Genomic DNA, 17,607 nt, shown 5'->3' with positions numbered 1-17,607 from the left:
TGATCAGCTGAACCCTAAGCATGTGGGCAAGACTCACCAGCCAGACACCCAGCAAAGAATTCTCTGTAGTAACTCAGATTCCATCCCATCTAATATCCCACCACAGGCCATTGGGCCTATTTACCATGAATAGTCAACGCTCAACTAATTGCCAAAATCATGTTATCCCATCATACCATCTCCTCCATAAACTTATCGAGCTTAATCTTGAAGCCAGATAGGTCTTTTGTCCCCTCTGCTTCCCTTGGAAGGCTGTTCCAGAACTTCACTCCTCTGATGGTTAGAAACCTTCATCTAATTTCAAATCTAAACTTGCCGATGGCCAGTTTATAGCCATTTGTTCTTGTATCCACATTGGTACTGATCTTAAATAATTCCTCTCCCTCCCTGATATTTCTCCCTCTGATATATCTATACGGAGCAATCATGCCTCCCCTCAGCCCTCTTTTGGTTAGGCTAAACAAGCCAAGCTCCTTGAGTCTCCTTTCAGAAGCCAGGTTTTCCATTCCTCGGATCATCCTAGTAGCCCTTCTCTGTACCTGTTCCAGTTTGAATTGATCCTTCTTAAACATGGGAGACCAGAACTGCACACAGTATTCCAGGTGAGGTCTCACCAGTGCCTTGTATAATGGTACTAACACCTCCTTATCTCTACTGGAAATACCTAGCCTGATGCATCCCAAGACTGAATTAGCTTTTTTCATGGCCTTATCACATTGGTGGCTCATAGTCATCCTGTGGTCAACCAATACTCCAAGGTCCTTCTCCTCCTCTGTTACTTCCAACTGATGCATCCCCAGCTTATAACTGAAATTCTTATTAATCCCTAAATACATGACCTTACACTTCTCATTATTAAATTTCATCCTATTACTATTACTCCAGTTTACAAAGTCATACATATCTTCCTATATGATATCCCGGTCCTTCTCTGAATTGGCAATACCTCCCAGCTTCGTGTCATCCAAACTTTATTAGCACACTCCCACTTTTTGTGCCGAGGTCAGTAATAAAAAGATTAAATAAGATCGGTCCCAAAACTGATCCCTGAGGAACTCCACTGGTAACATCCCTCCAGTCTGACAGTTCACATTTCAGTATGACCTGCTGTAGTCTCCCCTTTAACCAATTCCTTATCCACCTCTCAATTTTCATATGGATCCCCATCTTTTGCAATTTAAGTAATAATTCCCCATGTGGCACCGTATCAAACGCCTTACTGAAATCTAGGTAAATTAGATCCACTGCGTTTCCTTTGTCTAAAAAAATCTGTTACTTTCTCAAAGAAGGAGATCAGATTGGTTTGGCATGATCTACCTTTTGTAAACCCATGTTGTATTTTGTCCCATTTACCATTGACCTCAATGTCCTTAACTACTTTCTCCTTCAAAATTTTTTCCAAGACCTTGCATACTACAGATGTCAAACTAACAGGCCTGTAGTTACCCAGATCACTTTTTTCCCCCCTTTCTCAAAAATAGGAACTATGTTAGCAATTCTCCAGTCACATGGTACAACCCCTGAGTTTACAGATTCATTAAAAATTCTTGCTAATGGGCTTGCAATTTCGGGTGCCCATTCCTTTAATATTCTTGGATGAAGATTATCTGGGCCCCCTGATTTAGTCCCATTGAGATGTTCGAGTTTCGCTTCTACCTCAGATATGGTAATATCTACCTCCATATCCTCATTCCCATTTGTCATGCTACCATTATCCCTAAGATCCTCATTAAAGACTGAGGCAAAGTATTTGTTTAGATATTTGGCCATGCCTTGATTAGCCTTAACCTCCACTCCATCCTCAGTGTTTAGCGGTCCCACTTCTTTGTTTTCTTCTATAGCCATATAAATAAGAACCTTTTACTATTGGTTTTAATTCCCTTTGCAAGGTCCAACTCTACTTGACTTTTAGCCTCTCACTTTATCACTACATGTTCTGACCTCAATAAGGTAGCTTTCCTTGCTGATCCCTCCCATCTTCCACTCCCTGTATGCTTTCTGCTTTTTCTTAATCACCTCTCTGAGATGCTTGCTCATCCAGCTTGGTCTACAACTCCTGCCTATGAATTTTTCCCCCTTTCTTGGGATGCAGGCTTCCGATAGCTTCTGCAGCTTTGATTTGAAGTAATCCCAGGCCTCCTCTACCTTTAGATCCGTAAGTTCTTCAGTCCAACCCACTTCCCTAACTAATTGCCTTAATTTTTTAAAGTTAGCCCTTTTGAAATAAAAAACCCTAGTTGCAGATTGTTTATCCTTTCATTCAGTTTGAACTGAATTAGCTCATGATCACTCGAACCAAGGTTGTCCCCTACAACCATTTCTTCTGTGAGGTCCTCACTGCTTACCAAAACCAAATCTAAAATGGCATCCTCTCTTGTTGGTTCAGTAACTACTTGATGAAGAAATCCATCAGCTACCGCATCTAGGAAAATCTATTATTACTAGCACTTGTCCTCCAGTCTATATCTGGGAAGTTAAAGTCTCCCATTATCATGCAGTTCCCATAAGTATTTACTTCATTAAAAACATTAAAGAGGGCTCTATCCATACTCAAATTAGATCCCGTTGGTCTATAGCACACCCCAAGCACTATCACAGGGGAGGCTCTAGTAGTTTTCTTCCCCAAAGTGATTTTTCCCCAGACAGACTCTGTCTTATCCATTCCATCGCTTCTTATTTCTTTGCAGTCTACCTCATCATTGATATATAATGCTACTCCACCACCTTTATTTCTCTTTCCTAAGCAGCACATACTCTTCAATAGCTGTAGTCCAGTCATGACTACTATTCCACCATGTTTATGTTATCCCTGTAATATCTGGTTTCACTTCCTGCACAGTAGCTCTAATTCCTCCATTTTGTTACCTAGGCTCCTCGCATTGGTCTACAAACATCTTTAATTTTTGCTGTTTGGACTCACTCACATTCTTTACCCGATTAGGCACAGACATTCTACCGCCAGTATGACCTATTAGGCTGGTATCCACACTGCCCTTCCTCCTTATGTCCATTCTCCTACCCACGGGTGTATCCTTTGTTTTCTTCCATCTCAATGTGAAAAATCCAGTGTGGAGATTACCTGGAAACATCTCCCAACCATCTCCCCTGAATTCCTAGTTTAAAGCTCTATTAATCAGTTGTGCCAGCCTCCATCCTAGAAGTCTATTTCCTTCCCTACTCAGATGAAGTCCATCCCGAGAGAACAGTCCTCTCTCCATGAATGCCTCCCAGTGGCCATACATCCCAAAGCCCTCCTTATAGCACCGCTGCCTGAGCCATCTGTTGATAGTCATAATATTGTCACACCTTTGTTGCCCTTCTCTAGGAACAGGCAGAATCCCACTGAAGATCACCTGAGCCTCGATTTCCTTAAGCGTCTTCTCCAGCCTGGCATAGTCTCCCTTGATACGTTCTAGTGAGAATCTATCAGTATCATTTGTTCCCACATGAAGGAAGATCAGTGGATTGTTTCCTGCTCCCTTTAGGATTCTCTTCAACCTCAGGTCCACATCCCATATCTTAGCACCTGGTAGACAGCACACCCTTTTATTCTCTGGATCAGCTCTGGTTACAGGCCTGTCTATTCTTCTCAGTAGGGAGTCCCCGATCACGTAGCCCTGCCTTTTCCTGGTGATGGTGCGATTCTCTGGTCTATCCCCTGTTTCCTGTGGCTGCAAGTCCTCTCCATTCCTATTCTCCCTTGTAATCCTCTTCAACCCGTCCTGTATCCTCCTGGGGCTCATATTTGGTGTTGTCTCCATTGACTCTTCCCCTTTTCCTACAGGACTAGCTGCTCTTCTCTTCTTCCTTGCCCTTCCACCTTCAGTAACCACCTGCTGTGTCCCTTCTTCATTTTCCAACTCTGCATACCTGTTCTTGATCTATTTCTATACCTGATCTATTTCTCCTTCACTAGCCCGTCTTTTCCTCTGCCTGGTTCTTTTAGTCACATGCCTCCACTGTCTGTTTTCTTCACCCAGCAGTCTCCCCTCAGAGTTCTTAGGTCCTATTTCCATCTGGAAGTCTGAGCTCTTCCCTTCAACCGCCTCATGTCTTTGCTCCATAATCAGCTCGAACCCCCTTCTAAACTCAACCAGACTTTCTACCTGCATCTCCAATCCTTGGATCTTTTCCTCCATCAGCTCTATCAGGCGGCACTTCATGCAGATGAAACTCTTTCCAGGTACCCCCTCCAGGATCATGTACTTGCCGCAGCTTCCACATCCAATCATCTTCATTGTGTCTTCCATTATTGGGTCATTACCATTGCCGCCTCTGTATCTGTCATAGCCTTCTCACATAAATCCTGTTAGTCCGGGTAACAAACCTCACCAAAACACCACCACCCACAGCAAAATCAAACCCCAAACGAGCACCGCAATACAAACTCCCCTTACAAACTCCCACTCAAACTCCCCTGTTTACAGCTCTGTTTGCTGGCTCCTGTACGGTTGCCTGACTGGCTGGCTACCTTCATAGGACCCCTACTCAGAGTAGCCCTGCCCCACTTATTAGGGCTCAGTTTCTCTCCCAGCACAAAGCCCCTACAAGCCTCTACACATACAAACAATACAAATACAAAACTAAATACAAATACCTTCTCCTCCAACAGAACTCCCACTCAAACTCCCCTGTTTACAGCTCTGTTTGCTGGCTCCTGTGCCGCTGCAGCAGTCCTCTGCCAACGTGGCAGTAAGGACTTCTTGTCCCCTAAACCGAGCCTCAAGGCAGGGGGAGGTAGAGGTTTCCTCCACTCTGGACTGGATCACAATCCACACAAAACCAAGGAGCAGCCCATTGAGTACAGCTGACTGAAGCTTTTTAAATCATGTGTCAAAATTTTGACTCTACCCAAAAAAGAACACATTTTTCATTAAAGGTGTCCGTTTTTTTGACCAACTCTAATGAGGAGCAGGGAGGCCACAGCCAACCTGAAGACCAATGGTAGAGGACCCCCATTCCTACTACCCGTGCAAAGTCTCCTGCTCATAACAGCAGCCAGCTCCCCACTCCCCTAACAGTGACAGCAGCATTGGAGTCACCTCTCTGTAGGCTGAAGAAAGCAAGACTGCATTGGTTTATCCTTTGTTCACACCTGAAAAGTTTCTCTCACAACAATGAGAATTAAAACACTTTTTAAAAAATGAAATCTTAAAGATTCTGCAGAATTTAATGACAGTCCCACAGAAAAATTCCTGCTTGCTCTGGGCGACTGGCTTTTCTGAATCTTTGGCCCAAAGTACTGTATAGACATACTTTAGTACAAAGTTAAGAGATCTTCAAAGATCCCATACTTTGATAGTTTAAAAAAAGACACCAAACTTTTCTTCTCATTCCAAGCTGACCTAGGCCTTCCTAACTTACAACAAATACTTGACTTATCACTGTGATGACTCCAGAGAACAATGTTGCAATTTGGTTTTAATGACAAATCAAGAACACAAAAATAAATGCGAAGCTTCTTTTCAAGTTTCCAATATTATGGGGGGGCGAGTGGGAGGGGAATGAAACAATGAACTACAGTGGTGAAATAGTTACCACTGCAGTTTTAGGAGGAACAGAAAGGGGAGGGGTTGATTTATCAGGCCTGAGTTAAAAGCACACCTGTCAAAACACTGATTTCAGTTGCCAGGAAGAGAACAAAGCATGATTATGCTGCCAACATTGGCATGTCTGGGGCTGATTTAACTGGAGCTATGACCCTAAACACAGAAGCATCAACTTGGCAAGAGACTTTCAGGGGGAGGGGGAAGACTTTATTTATTATTTTACTCAAATACTTAAATTGTTCATATTAGTGTATATTACCCAGGGTTTTAATACACAAGGGTTGGATACCCCAAAAAGGTTTTTAAAACAGCTGTAAAATGTAACATTGGTATTTACTTTCAGGTACAGGTATAGCAATAAGGTTTCAAGAATAGGAAAGTATGTAGCAAGAAAGCAAACATGGTGGAATTTAGGTGAAATCCCAAGAGTCACAAGCTTCTAACATTCAAGAAGTCAGAAATTTAACTTATGTAAAGTCATGAAGTTTGTTACTATCCTTATACAGCACAAGTTAATTTGTATTTAACAAGCACGTTAAAATATTTGTCTCATCTTATGACCCACAATAAGAACATAAGAATGGCCGTACTGGGTCAGACCAAAGGTCCATCCAGCCCAGTATCCTGTCAGCCGACAGTGGCCAATGGCAGATGCCCCAGAGGGAGTGAACCTAACCGGTAATGATCAAGTGATCTCTCTTCTGCCGTCCATCTCCACCCTCTGACAAACAGAGGTTAGGGACACCATTCCTTACTCATCCTGGCTAATAGCATTAATAGACTTAACCTCCATGAATTTACCCAGGGTAATGAGTAATTATAGCTCATCCATCAAATTCGATAGGAGACTCCATCATCAAAGTATCTGTACTGTTAAAGCTAAATGTGCATCTAATTTTATGCTGCTATGCGCGTTAATTCTACCTTCAGAAAAATGAAGCTTTAAAAAAAAAAAACCACAACAACAACAAAAACAAAAACACACACTTTTTGGAGCCATTGTTAACTTAGGGCATTAGAATTAATTTTTGGAAAGAAGGAAAGACTATAGGCTTTTAACTTTGCCCAAGTACCCTGAGTAATAGTTCAAAGTGCCCATCTACACATTTTAAAAAACACTTATTTTACACAGCCATTTTCAGTTCAAACCCTGCTATATGGAGGCTGAAAATATTTTGAGAGCTAAGAAACTGACAGTCTGCAAACAAAAACATCCAATAGCTAATTTGAAGAATCTAAAGGTTAAAGAATCTATAAATTGGTATTAAAGGTCCAAAGTTAATTTTAATGTTACTTCTCTGCTTCTTACAAGTCAATGTAAAATTTTTAATGGAATTTCTGTGTTCTAGCTAACAGTGCTCAAACACAAACACATTCATACCAAATAGTAAACTGAAAAATCAAGCTGGATCTTCTCAAGTTTGCCAACACTACACAAAGCCTCTTGTCACCCCAACATAATTTTCATTGTATTTAGGCATATATATCATTTCAGAAGTGTGAGGTCCGAGGTTTTAAAAGTTCTTTGATGTCTATTTCTGTTAATTTAAATGGAAGTTAGACACATAGGCACTTTTGAAAATTCGACTAGGCATCTATCTGCATCATTAGGTGCGTAAATACTTTTAAAAATCTTGCCCAACATTTCTAAACACCTTATATAAAAGTAGTAAAATATGAAGTTATGGTTTTTATTTTTGTGTGTATGCACACAAGCCAATACTGATGTCATTAGAACTAGGAGAGCAGTAATTTGGCTACCACCAATCAAAAGCTCCAAAACATATTTTCCTTTGAGAAAAAGGTTACAGTCAGAAAATTAATGGGATGTTTGGGCAAGAATTTAATCCTCTGTTTTAGCCAAAAAGAGTCACTGAACGTGCCCTTTTCAAGATTTCCAGTGGAGAAACTTGACTGGGGGGAATCCAAGATGGAATTTGGAGGAAAGGAACTCAAAGCAACAGTTGTAAAACAAGAAAAGGAGTACTTGTGGCACCTTAGAGACTAACCAATTTATATGAGCATGAGCTTTCGTGAGCTACAGCTCACTTCATCGGATGCATACCGTGGAAACTGCAGCAGACTTTATATATACACACAGAGAATATGAAACAATACCTCCTCCCACCCCACTGTCCTGCTGGTAATAGCTTATCTAAAGTGATCATCAGGTTAGGCCATTTCCAGCACAAATCCAGGTTTTCTCACCCTCCACCCCCCCACACAAATTCACTCTCCTGCTGGTGACAGCCCATCCAAAGTGACAACTGATTATCATGCACATTGTGTAAAGAGTTGTCACTTTGGATGGGCTGTCACCAGCAGGAGAGTGAATTTGTGTGGGGGGGTGGAGGGTGAGAAAACCTGGATTTGTGCTGGAAATGGCCTAACCTGATGATCACTTTAGATAAGCTATTACCAGCAGGACAGTGGGGTGGGAGGAGGTATTGTTTCATATTCTCTGTGTGTATATATAAAGTCTGCTGCAGTTTCCACGGTATGCATCCGATGAAGTGAGCTGTAGCTCACGAAAGCTTATGCTCAAATAAATTGGTTAGTCTCTAAGGTGCCACAAGTCCTCCTTTTCTTTTTGCGAATACAGACTAACACGGCTGTTACTCTGAAACCTGAGTTGTAAAACAGCTCACTTAAGTAAGATTGAATATATATTTAATTATTATTTTAGAACAAGGAAGATGGGGAAGTTGGAGAGGCAAGTAGGGTCAGAGAAAGACTAGACCATGACTGCATTTTTGAAAGAGCCAACAGCTGTTCAGGGATGGTGTCAAAGATGCAAAACACAATCTTAACTACAAACAAAACAAATGAATAGGTCAGAGTTAAAGCTGTGTATTTAAGTGTGATTTTCAGCTGTTTGTTGGGCTTACTGAGGGCAGTAGTCCCGTTGAAATGAAACTGCATATGTTAGAGAGGCCACAAGTGCTGTAGAATGGTGGAGTGTTGTGACTATATTGGACTAATGGTTGAAAAATTAGTTTGTGCTAGGTGTTGCCTTTAATGTAGGAGTTCCTTGCTTTTGGTATTTGCATTGCAAGGAAACATATCTGGTCAACCTTAACTCTAGTTTAAAGAGTTTGTGTATGGGATTTTTTAATTTTGTTCACTTGTTAGAGTCTAGGATAGAGTTAACACATTCAGAGGAGGAAATTTTGCTTTTGCTCGGATAGGTTAGGTTTTCAACCCACATATGAGATAACCAGAACATTATTCACTCTTTAGAAGGTTAAGGACTTTATACACAAACACTATATTGCATAGAACCAATAGAATAGGTATATTTCCAAGAGATAGTCACTGTATGAAAAAAACGCATTAAACAAGCTACTGTGATTTTTAGTTTAAAAACATGTTGCAACAAGTCATCCAACTGCAGATTAGAATTGCTAGTTTCTATAAACTACTTTACCCACTGCAATCTAGACATATACGTTGCTACATGCAGCAGGCAAGTTTATCTCCAAACACACACCGCTTTCTGGACAAACTCAAAAAATGCACAAAAAATATAATGCCCGTGCTACTTAGGCACAACTGGTAAAGTGCAATATGTTTATGCTGTAATGTGTTCTTTGGTGGTCTGGAAAAGCCAATGGGTCTAATTTTTAGTGGTGCTCCCATACATGAACATGGGAATGGCAGGTGCTCAGAACCTTGGGGCAGGGGGTGGAGAAGGGGAGAATCAAGACCTTGATGTGAGAGTACACTAAACCATGAAAAAAGATCCTTGAGAACAGTACAAAAGAAAAAGCAAAAAGAAATACAAGATAAGAAACTCAAAGAAGTGACCTAATTTTACAAAAGATACACAGATAAAAAAATTGGCACATCCATGCCATTGAATTAAAACAAACCCTATTCCCTTAGGAAAGGCTTACTTTGCAAGTCATTAGGGAGAGATGACACCAACTAAAATTTGCAAGTGTTGTTCTATGCTAGCATAGCATTCTGAAAAGTTTGCTGCAAGATGGACAGCAATACTACTACCGTCCACTTACATATCGCTTTTTTTCCACAGATCTCAAAGCACTTCAAGATGGGCAAGCACTACCCCCATGTTACAGATTGGGAAACTGAGGGACAGAGAATTTAAGCCGCTATGGCTAAACTAAGGCTTCAGGCCGAGAGAGTATTCTTTACTGTTTTAACAACTTCCTAACTATGGCAAGGCTTGGCCTAGAAATTCCAAGTTAGTTTTAATCTTTTCTCATTGGCCACGACTGGTGCCATTACATAGGGGGTTTTTTGGGGTGGGGGGGAGGGGGAGGGGGAGGGTGCGGAGGGGAGAAGAGGAAGAAAAAGCAGGAGCTCTATGGTTGGACATATTTACTTAAAAGAATTTATCACTTTCATTATTTGCCACCCATCTGGGTTTATTCTTAGGCAAAAACAGTTAACCTGAAGTTAAGGCTAAAAAACAAAACAAAAAACTCTCTCTCTCAAGTCCACCGAAAACAAACAAAACCAACCAACCAAAACCTGGAAGTGTTTTGCATATTTTTTAAAGTAAACTTACACTAGAAAGCCTAGAAATTGCAAATTAAGGATTCACCACAATAAAAAACATACAAAACAACATTTGTAATCCTTGTGGATTTGTTAACGCTGCAGGTCTCTCACTCTCTCCCCTCCCAACTCTCACAGGCAAGGGAGATAACATGAAAACATAGACCCACGTCACCTAGGGACTCCAGGATGGAAACTGTCCCCAAAGTTTTCTGAATGAAGCCATGGGTTTGTCTCTAATTGTCACACTAAGGAGAGCTCACTGTTTTGAAAAGTATAGCCCATACAGATTAATCTCAGATCTATCATAGCCTATCAAAAGCCAAGAATTTTTCTCCATAAGGAGAGGACAGAGAAAGAAAAGCTGAAGAGAAACAATCCGGAGTTCAGAGGGTTGAAAAGAAGCTCGAGGGGAACAGAGGTCTTTGCAAGATTTCAGTATCATCTTCTGACTGGAATAACCTTTTTCCTCTCTCGGTTATTTTAATGGTACGTTCCACCATAATTTGAGTGGTCCTGCTGGGAAGGACCTCAGAGAAACTCTAGGAAAGAGATTGTTTGATTTTTGCTTTCCTCATATGCAACAGGGATCCTACCTCAGCGAGGAGCAAGGCAACAAGAGTGATTTGGTTAACAGCTGACAGCAGTTTAATCAGAGCAGGCTCTGCAGCCCCACCAGTACCCTCCCTGGTTCCTGAGGCACCTCTGTCCTACTGTCTTGGACACCTTCTCACTATCCCTTTCTGGTGCCTCTTAGCCATGGCAACAAGCCCTTCAATATCTCTAAAACAGCCAACCTCTGTGCATTTTGGGGTGGGGGATGGAGGGAGATCCTCAGCATATTCGACAAACAGCATTCAATGCGTGTGTGAGAATGCTATTTGTATGGGTATTATAGCGTTAATCTATTTATATAACATTTGTTTATTCAGCTTTTAAAAACAGTTTCCTATTTTCAGTTTTGCTATTCCCTTCTTAATTTAAATAAAGCCACATCTGGTAGACTGTCCACTTTCTGTGATTTCACTGTTCACTTTGTGTGTGTGATTCCTTTAAATTGTAAGCTACTCTGAGTTTCCATGGAAAGTTTCCTGCAGGTACTAACACCTACACTCAGGATGTGAACTTGTTTTTTCCAGCTGGAGGCACTGAATGTTCTAAAACCAGGTACTGGAATTAAACTAGCATTTGGAAGGTGTAGGCCAATACGTGTTCGCTAACATGCAGTATAGAATCCTAATCTAGACAAGGCCCTGGAAAGTCTGCCAACGGCTCCAGTAAACCCAAATCTCCCTAGCCCTCTCACTTAACTTGGTGCCCTTGTTCAGAAATAAGTGGTTTGACTCTCTTTAAAGAGAGTTAAATATTTTAAAGAGACTTAAATATTTTAAAGAGACCAAACAGTTCTGGTCACCTAAACACCCTTAACTCTTTCTTCAGTATTATAACTGTTAACCAGAAACTCTTAGATAAACATTCAACCATCAGTTTCATGAAGTCAAACAGCAACAATAAGACAATACATTACTTTAATATTAACAAACCCATGTGATAGTTAAAGACGACTTGAGTGTCTGATTGGTTTCAGGTTGTACCCCAAGGTCACAATTAAGGATGTACAGGTAAGTAATTGCACAGTTTTGAACATTTTCTTTTTCTTCAAGTAGAACTTGAATTTATAATTTCTCAACTTCTTTATGTTTTGAGAAACTACAATGATTTCTTCAGGATATTTTAAGCACATGTATCAGATAGAGACAGGTAAAGTCCTCCTTTCAATCTTGATTCTATGTTTTTTTTGCCTTGGAATTTCTTTAGATTAATACCAAAGTTCGGAATTGCTTAGTGACAAGAGACCCTGCAAGCCACTCAGAGTTGGGAAGGAACATAGTCCACACCACCTCTCCCTTCATTACTACAATCCATGTGGGTCATGAAGACTGCAACATATACAATGCATACATGTACATTTATAAGTGTTATTTCTATATTTAAAAGGTAAAAATGTGTTATTTAAAAGTGGACATATCTTTGTTATGTATTTTTGTGATAACACCTTTAAGTGTGAAAGAGGGGACATGGGAGAGCACAGCTGTGTGCGCCTCTCCCACCTCCTCCCCCCAGCTAAAAGCAGAGGGTACCACTTTACTCATGCTTCTGGGAGCTCAGCTTCTTTTCTTCACAAGTTGCATGAAACAAGAACACATCAAATAAGAGGTGGATCCTATGTAGAGAGTTTGCGGTGCTCAGAGCCTTCCTGAATGAAACAGTACTGATATCTGCTAGATAAATCTGTCAGGTAAGTCCTAACTACTTTTTCCTCAGAGAACAAGTGAAACTGACAGGCACCACATTCAAAACAGGTAAGAGGAAACAAACGTGTCCCCCACCGCCATCTCCTAAATCTACATATGCCTCCTTTATTCCCTCCCTCCCCACACACACAAAGAGTTTTCTCCCTGCTAGTTTTCTCTTTCTCCACAGGGATGGAAAATGACAGATCCTGGCACTTCCCAACTTTTCTTCTCATCTGGGGATAAAGAAAGTACATGCCACTGTCTTCCCTTCCCATGGACTCTGGTTTGGGGAAGATTACACAAAGCTAGCTTGCCTTTACACTCATCATTCTGCAAAACAGCTCATTGCTCTCAGTGTTGCTGCCCTGGTCAGCCAGGATTTTCTTCTCTTATGTCCTAGTTTGGCAGCTGTGAGATAGTACTACTATAAGGTCCCGGACTGTCCAGGAGACCCAAACTACATTAGATGACTTAGGAGGGGACAATATGCTTGTTTGGGCATATTTCACGTGTGGACTGCAGTTGTTAATGCTAAGTTATTAACATCCTGCACTAGGTAGGGAATAGGTCAGTGAGTCTTGAGCCAGTTTCTGCTCCCACTGAGGAAAATAGTACAAAATCAAATCAATAAATAATTCACCGCCCCCCCCACCCAAAAAAACCCTCTTATCTGAATAGAGTGGAATCCAACCCTTGAGTCTGATGGACCAATTATTGGATAAGAGGATGCTATTAAAGTGGCAGGAAAATTTCAGATTCAGGTAATCCATTTCATGAATATATTTCAAAACAACAAGTACACACTAGTACAATAAATGAGTACCTAGATACACTCCCAGGCTGTGCTACGTTAATTTTTTCCCCAAACTATGAGACAACTCAAAGTTTTTAGATGCCTTTCATAACCTTCCCCCTTCTTAATCTGTGTATAGACCTAGCACTGGCAGACAGAATGCAGTGATTGACCATTTCCTTCTGGTAGGCCAAATGTCCATGCTGGTATTATTAGATCACCTACTTTTGATACCATTGATCACAAGATGCTGTTGAGTAGCCTGCAGACGTTGGCAGGAGTGATGAGCTGCCCTTCAGCAGGGTTTCTTTTTTTTTTTGGCAACATCGCAACAGGTAGTTATGGGCAACTGATCCTTTTCCCAAAGGATTCAAGTGCATGGAGCTGCAGTGTACTATTCTACCCACCCCCCATATTAAACATGTACATGGGGCCATTAGGAGAGTACTAAGCATAGGGGGTGGTGTTTTCACTATGCTGATCACATCCAACTCGGATGATGACATGGTGCTGAGTCTCAACCGTGTCTCACTGAGATTAAGATTAGGGGAGAATGAGCTGGTTGAAGCTCAACCCATACAAGACAGAAATGATGATGGTGGGTTGGGAGAAGCAACCAGAAAGGATTCCAGAGGTTACATCAACACCTATTACTGAGGAAGTGCATCCACCAGCACTAGAGTTCACAACCTGGTAGAGATCTTAGGACCTCCCCCACCTGGTGTTAGAACTGTAATCCAGTCAACTTTTTAACAACCACACCTGGCCAGAATGTTGTGACCTCTTTCAGATGTGGACCTTGCAATCTAGCTATGCCTTTGTCACCTTAAAATGTCTAATCTATTCCAGTGCCCACTGCATAGGGCTAAACCTTAAAACCATTCAAACAGACTGAAGATGCAACAGCTCACTCATTAAATGTGACATGATATAGGCTGCCTATTGTTCTTTTAGTAGAGTTTAAGGTGTTAGCTATGACCTATAAAACCCTAAACAGCCTACTGGAGAAACCACTTCTCTCCTTGTGACATACCACAGGAGCTGCAGTCAGTGGAAGCACTGAAGCTGGATCCCCTTTGTTAAACCAGGAGGAGGCTACCAGTGGAGTGTTTTCAGGGAGGGCCCCAGGACTCTAAACTTGCTCCCCACCTTGGGCCAAAACAACCCAAAGTTGATGACCTTCTAGGTACACTGCAAAAGTCTTGGTTCGGTAGGTCTTTTAGAGAAAGATGAGGGTATGTTCCTGGGTATGATTTGGGTACAAAGACTTTTCTGATGCTTTTCCATTTTCATTGTTTGTTAGTTGAAGTAAATTGTTATTTCTGTATGATTATTTAAAGCTGTTGACTGATTAACTATTTTTACATTGGTATTAATGCTGATGGGTGGTTATTTTAAGTATTTTGTCAGGGTGCTCAGAGCTTTTATATGGATGTTTTTATAATGTTAAATCTAAACAAAATAATGTTAAAATTTATCATCACTGGTTGCAACACGAATAGTGTGGACAAGATGCCAACAGCCACTAACATTTTAATCACTCTGTTCAGAGCAAGTCTAAACAGTGTAAAAAATATCAGTAGCTGCCAACCTCTTGTCTGCAAGAAAACTCCCATCGCTAACCCCCTCTGGTGAAACTACCAGTGTGAAATATGAGAGAGAAAAAAGGCTAGCATAGACAGAGCCCCAAAAACTTAAAATGACATTAACCACAAGACCATAGCTTTTCACTATTAGATCACTAATTCAAACATGTTCCAGGATTGTAACAACCAAGTGTTGTTGGTGTAAATCCAGTTTCTAGGGGACCAGCGCTCACAAAACAAAAGGATCTAAAATAGTAGCAATTTTAGCAACTCCTGCGGAGAGACCAATGATTCACTAGGCATAAAAACTGAGCTCCCTCTGACTCCTTCAGGTGGTTGTCCATATTAAGAGCAGAGGAACTTCTACTGCCGTTATCTCACTGGCTTTTTTGAAATGAAAGCACTAGAATCTCCATGTCCATTAATCTGACACCATTCATCAGCACTAAATCATATTAACGAAAAAAGTAGGATAGAAGTCATAAGTATCATGTGACAATCGCCATCATTAAATCTTTCATTAATAGAAAAATAGGATTGGGGAGGAACAAAGGAGAGACTATGAAAAATATATTTTTATTGTGAAGTCTTTTATAATTACAGAACAGACCAGGAAGAAAGTATATTATGTCTGCTATTTTACTCAGTTTTTTTTTTTTTTTTTTTAAGTTTCTGCCGAGGAAGATAGGACTTTGCTCTGTGTGTTACAATTAGGTATATAAACTCTGTGCTAATTTTTAACAGAGTTTTTACCTAATTAGTGATATGGTTGGCTTACATATCACATGACTGGTCAGTAACCAAGACAACTAACCAACCATGTCACTCTTGCCAGAAGCTCCCACTGGCACAAGATGGTCCTCCAGTAAGCAAATAAAAACACTTATTTCAATATAGCACTCCCTAATGGTGTCAGTTTATGGCTTTAATGGGTCCTCCTCCTTTCTAACTCTCTGTATAGAAGGATATTCCCGAATGCAGGACCTACTCGGAGAGGGGAGGACATGTTATGCCTCACTGGGGTACCACAAGATAGCTGCCCAGATTTTCCCAGAAAACAATATAATGTAACCTATGCAGCGTGGTGGGTAAATAGATAAACCAACTTATTGCGATGGTGTTGGTGTGTGGACACAAACTGAACTTGTAGCCACTTAAGACCAACATGCCTAACTGGTTAAAAAAAGTCACAGTTACAGATGTAATGTGTAGCAGTCAAAGTCTCATGTGTTAGCTCCTTCATTCAAACTGTCCACATGCAGCAGCTTGTGACAAATGTATCGCTCCAACAGGCCATGTCCCTCTCACTCCATAAATCTGATTTATACAGCAACCTCCTCTCTTTTGCTGATCATAATAAAAAACATGGTTACAACACACCAAAGACATTGAGTTTTCAGAGAGTATTTTAACTAAGTCATGCAGAAGACTTACTATTGCTCGATTTGAGGTCTCGGTGTAGGATGGGGACGATGGCTTCCTCGTGCAGGTAGAGCATCCCGCGGGCTATCTGTACTGCCCAATTCACCAGGATGTGCGGAGGTACACGGCGGCCCCAGCGGCTTCCCCCGCCGGTGGTAGCTGCCCCCGCTAGGGCTCGATTGAGGGAGCCTCCCCGAGCAAACTCCATCACCAGGCAGAGGTTGGGCTCCCGCAGGCAGACGCCGTGCAGCTCGATGATGTTGGGATGCTTCAACATGGAGAACAGCTTGGCTTCCTGCCTCACGCTCTCGGCTGTGGCCATGATGTCTTCATCGGGGTCCTGCCGGGCCGCTTTCACCGCCACTTCCTGGCCCCTCCAGGTGGCACGATACACTTTGCCGAAGCCCCCCACGCCAATGATCTCCTGTAGCTCCAGATGCTGGAAGTCAATCTGGGCCAGGGAGCCTGGCTGGTCTCCCCCGCCCCCGGCCCGCCAGTCCTGCGGAGCCGGGCTCGGGGCCGGGCGCCCGCCCTTCTCCGGCTGGCGGAGCTGGGGCGGGTACCGGCCCGGCTGGTAAGTCACATAGTTGGCCGGGAAGATGCCGAGGCGGTGGCGGATTTTGCCCGCCCACCAGCCATCGTCCCCCGAGACGGCCGCATCCTTGGACAGCACCTCGACCACGTCGCCCCGCCGCAGGCTCAGCTCGTCCTCCCCGCTCGCCTCGTAGTCGTACAGCGCGGTCCAGAGCGGGCAGGACGCGCCGCCGCCCGCCGAGGAGCCCTCGGCCGCCGCCGCCGCCCCGGAGCCCAGCAGAGCCATGGCAGGGGCCGGGGCACGGGCCGCAGCCGCCTCAGCCGCGGCATCCGGGAGAGCCCGGGGCGCCGCCGGGGACGCTCATCCTCACCTGCCGCGTTACCCGCACCTGCCGCCGGGGTGGGGCGGGCCCCGCTGAGCGGCCGGGGGCGACCCACAGGTAACGCGGCCAAGCCCGCGGGGGGCAGCGGGGCAGGGGCAGGCCCAGGCCGGTCTCTGCTCCGCCTCTGCCCGCAGCTTCATGGGGCCAGCACCGGCCGCGCCGCCCCGGCCCGAGCTGCTCCAGACACCCAGCCCAACGGGGCCGACCTCCGCCCTCGGCCGCGCCGGATTGGCCAGCCGGGGACACGTGATCCACAGAGAGCGGCGCGGGGAGGGTCAAAGGCAGGTGCAGGTGCCCTGCCTGCTTCCCGCACAGACAGGCTGCCGGGCCAGCGCTGCTGCGGCGGCGGGGGCAGGCCCCCACTGCGAGTGGGTCAGGCCAGCCGCGCAGGGAGAGCGGTAGGGTGGGTGGGAAGGTGTTAGTAGAACACACAGCAAACTCCTCCAGCCCTGGGGGAGAGGCTTGGCAAACACGCTCCATTTACACCAAGCGGAGGAGGGACTCTCCCTCCCCGCGAGA

The 17,607-nt window shown here is 43.3% G+C and overlaps 1 protein-coding gene across 2 annotated transcripts in view; it reads right to left on the bottom strand.

Annotated features, from left to right (window-relative positions):
- Positions 1-16,991, bottom strand: part of MAP3K21 (mitogen-activated protein kinase kinase kinase 21) — a 64,015-nt gene extending 47,024 nt beyond the window's left edge. The window contains exon 1 of one of the 2 annotated variants that reach the window (XM_077813419.1): positions 16,184-16,991. In XM_077813419.1, the coding sequence (XP_077669545.1) occupies positions 16,184-16,991 (808 nt within the window). The remainder of the gene's footprint in view (positions 1-16,183) is intronic. The other variant, XM_077813418.1, reaches the window with a different exon arrangement.
- Positions 16,992-17,607: the final 616 nt, after the last annotated feature.

This window comes from Eretmochelys imbricata, chromosome 3 (assembly GCF_965152235.1).
Source record: "Eretmochelys imbricata isolate rEreImb1 chromosome 3, rEreImb1.hap1, whole genome shotgun sequence".
Classification (NCBI taxonomy): Eukaryota; Metazoa; Chordata; order Testudines; family Cheloniidae; genus Eretmochelys; species Eretmochelys imbricata.
This window is presented reverse-complemented; position numbering and strand designations above follow the sequence as displayed.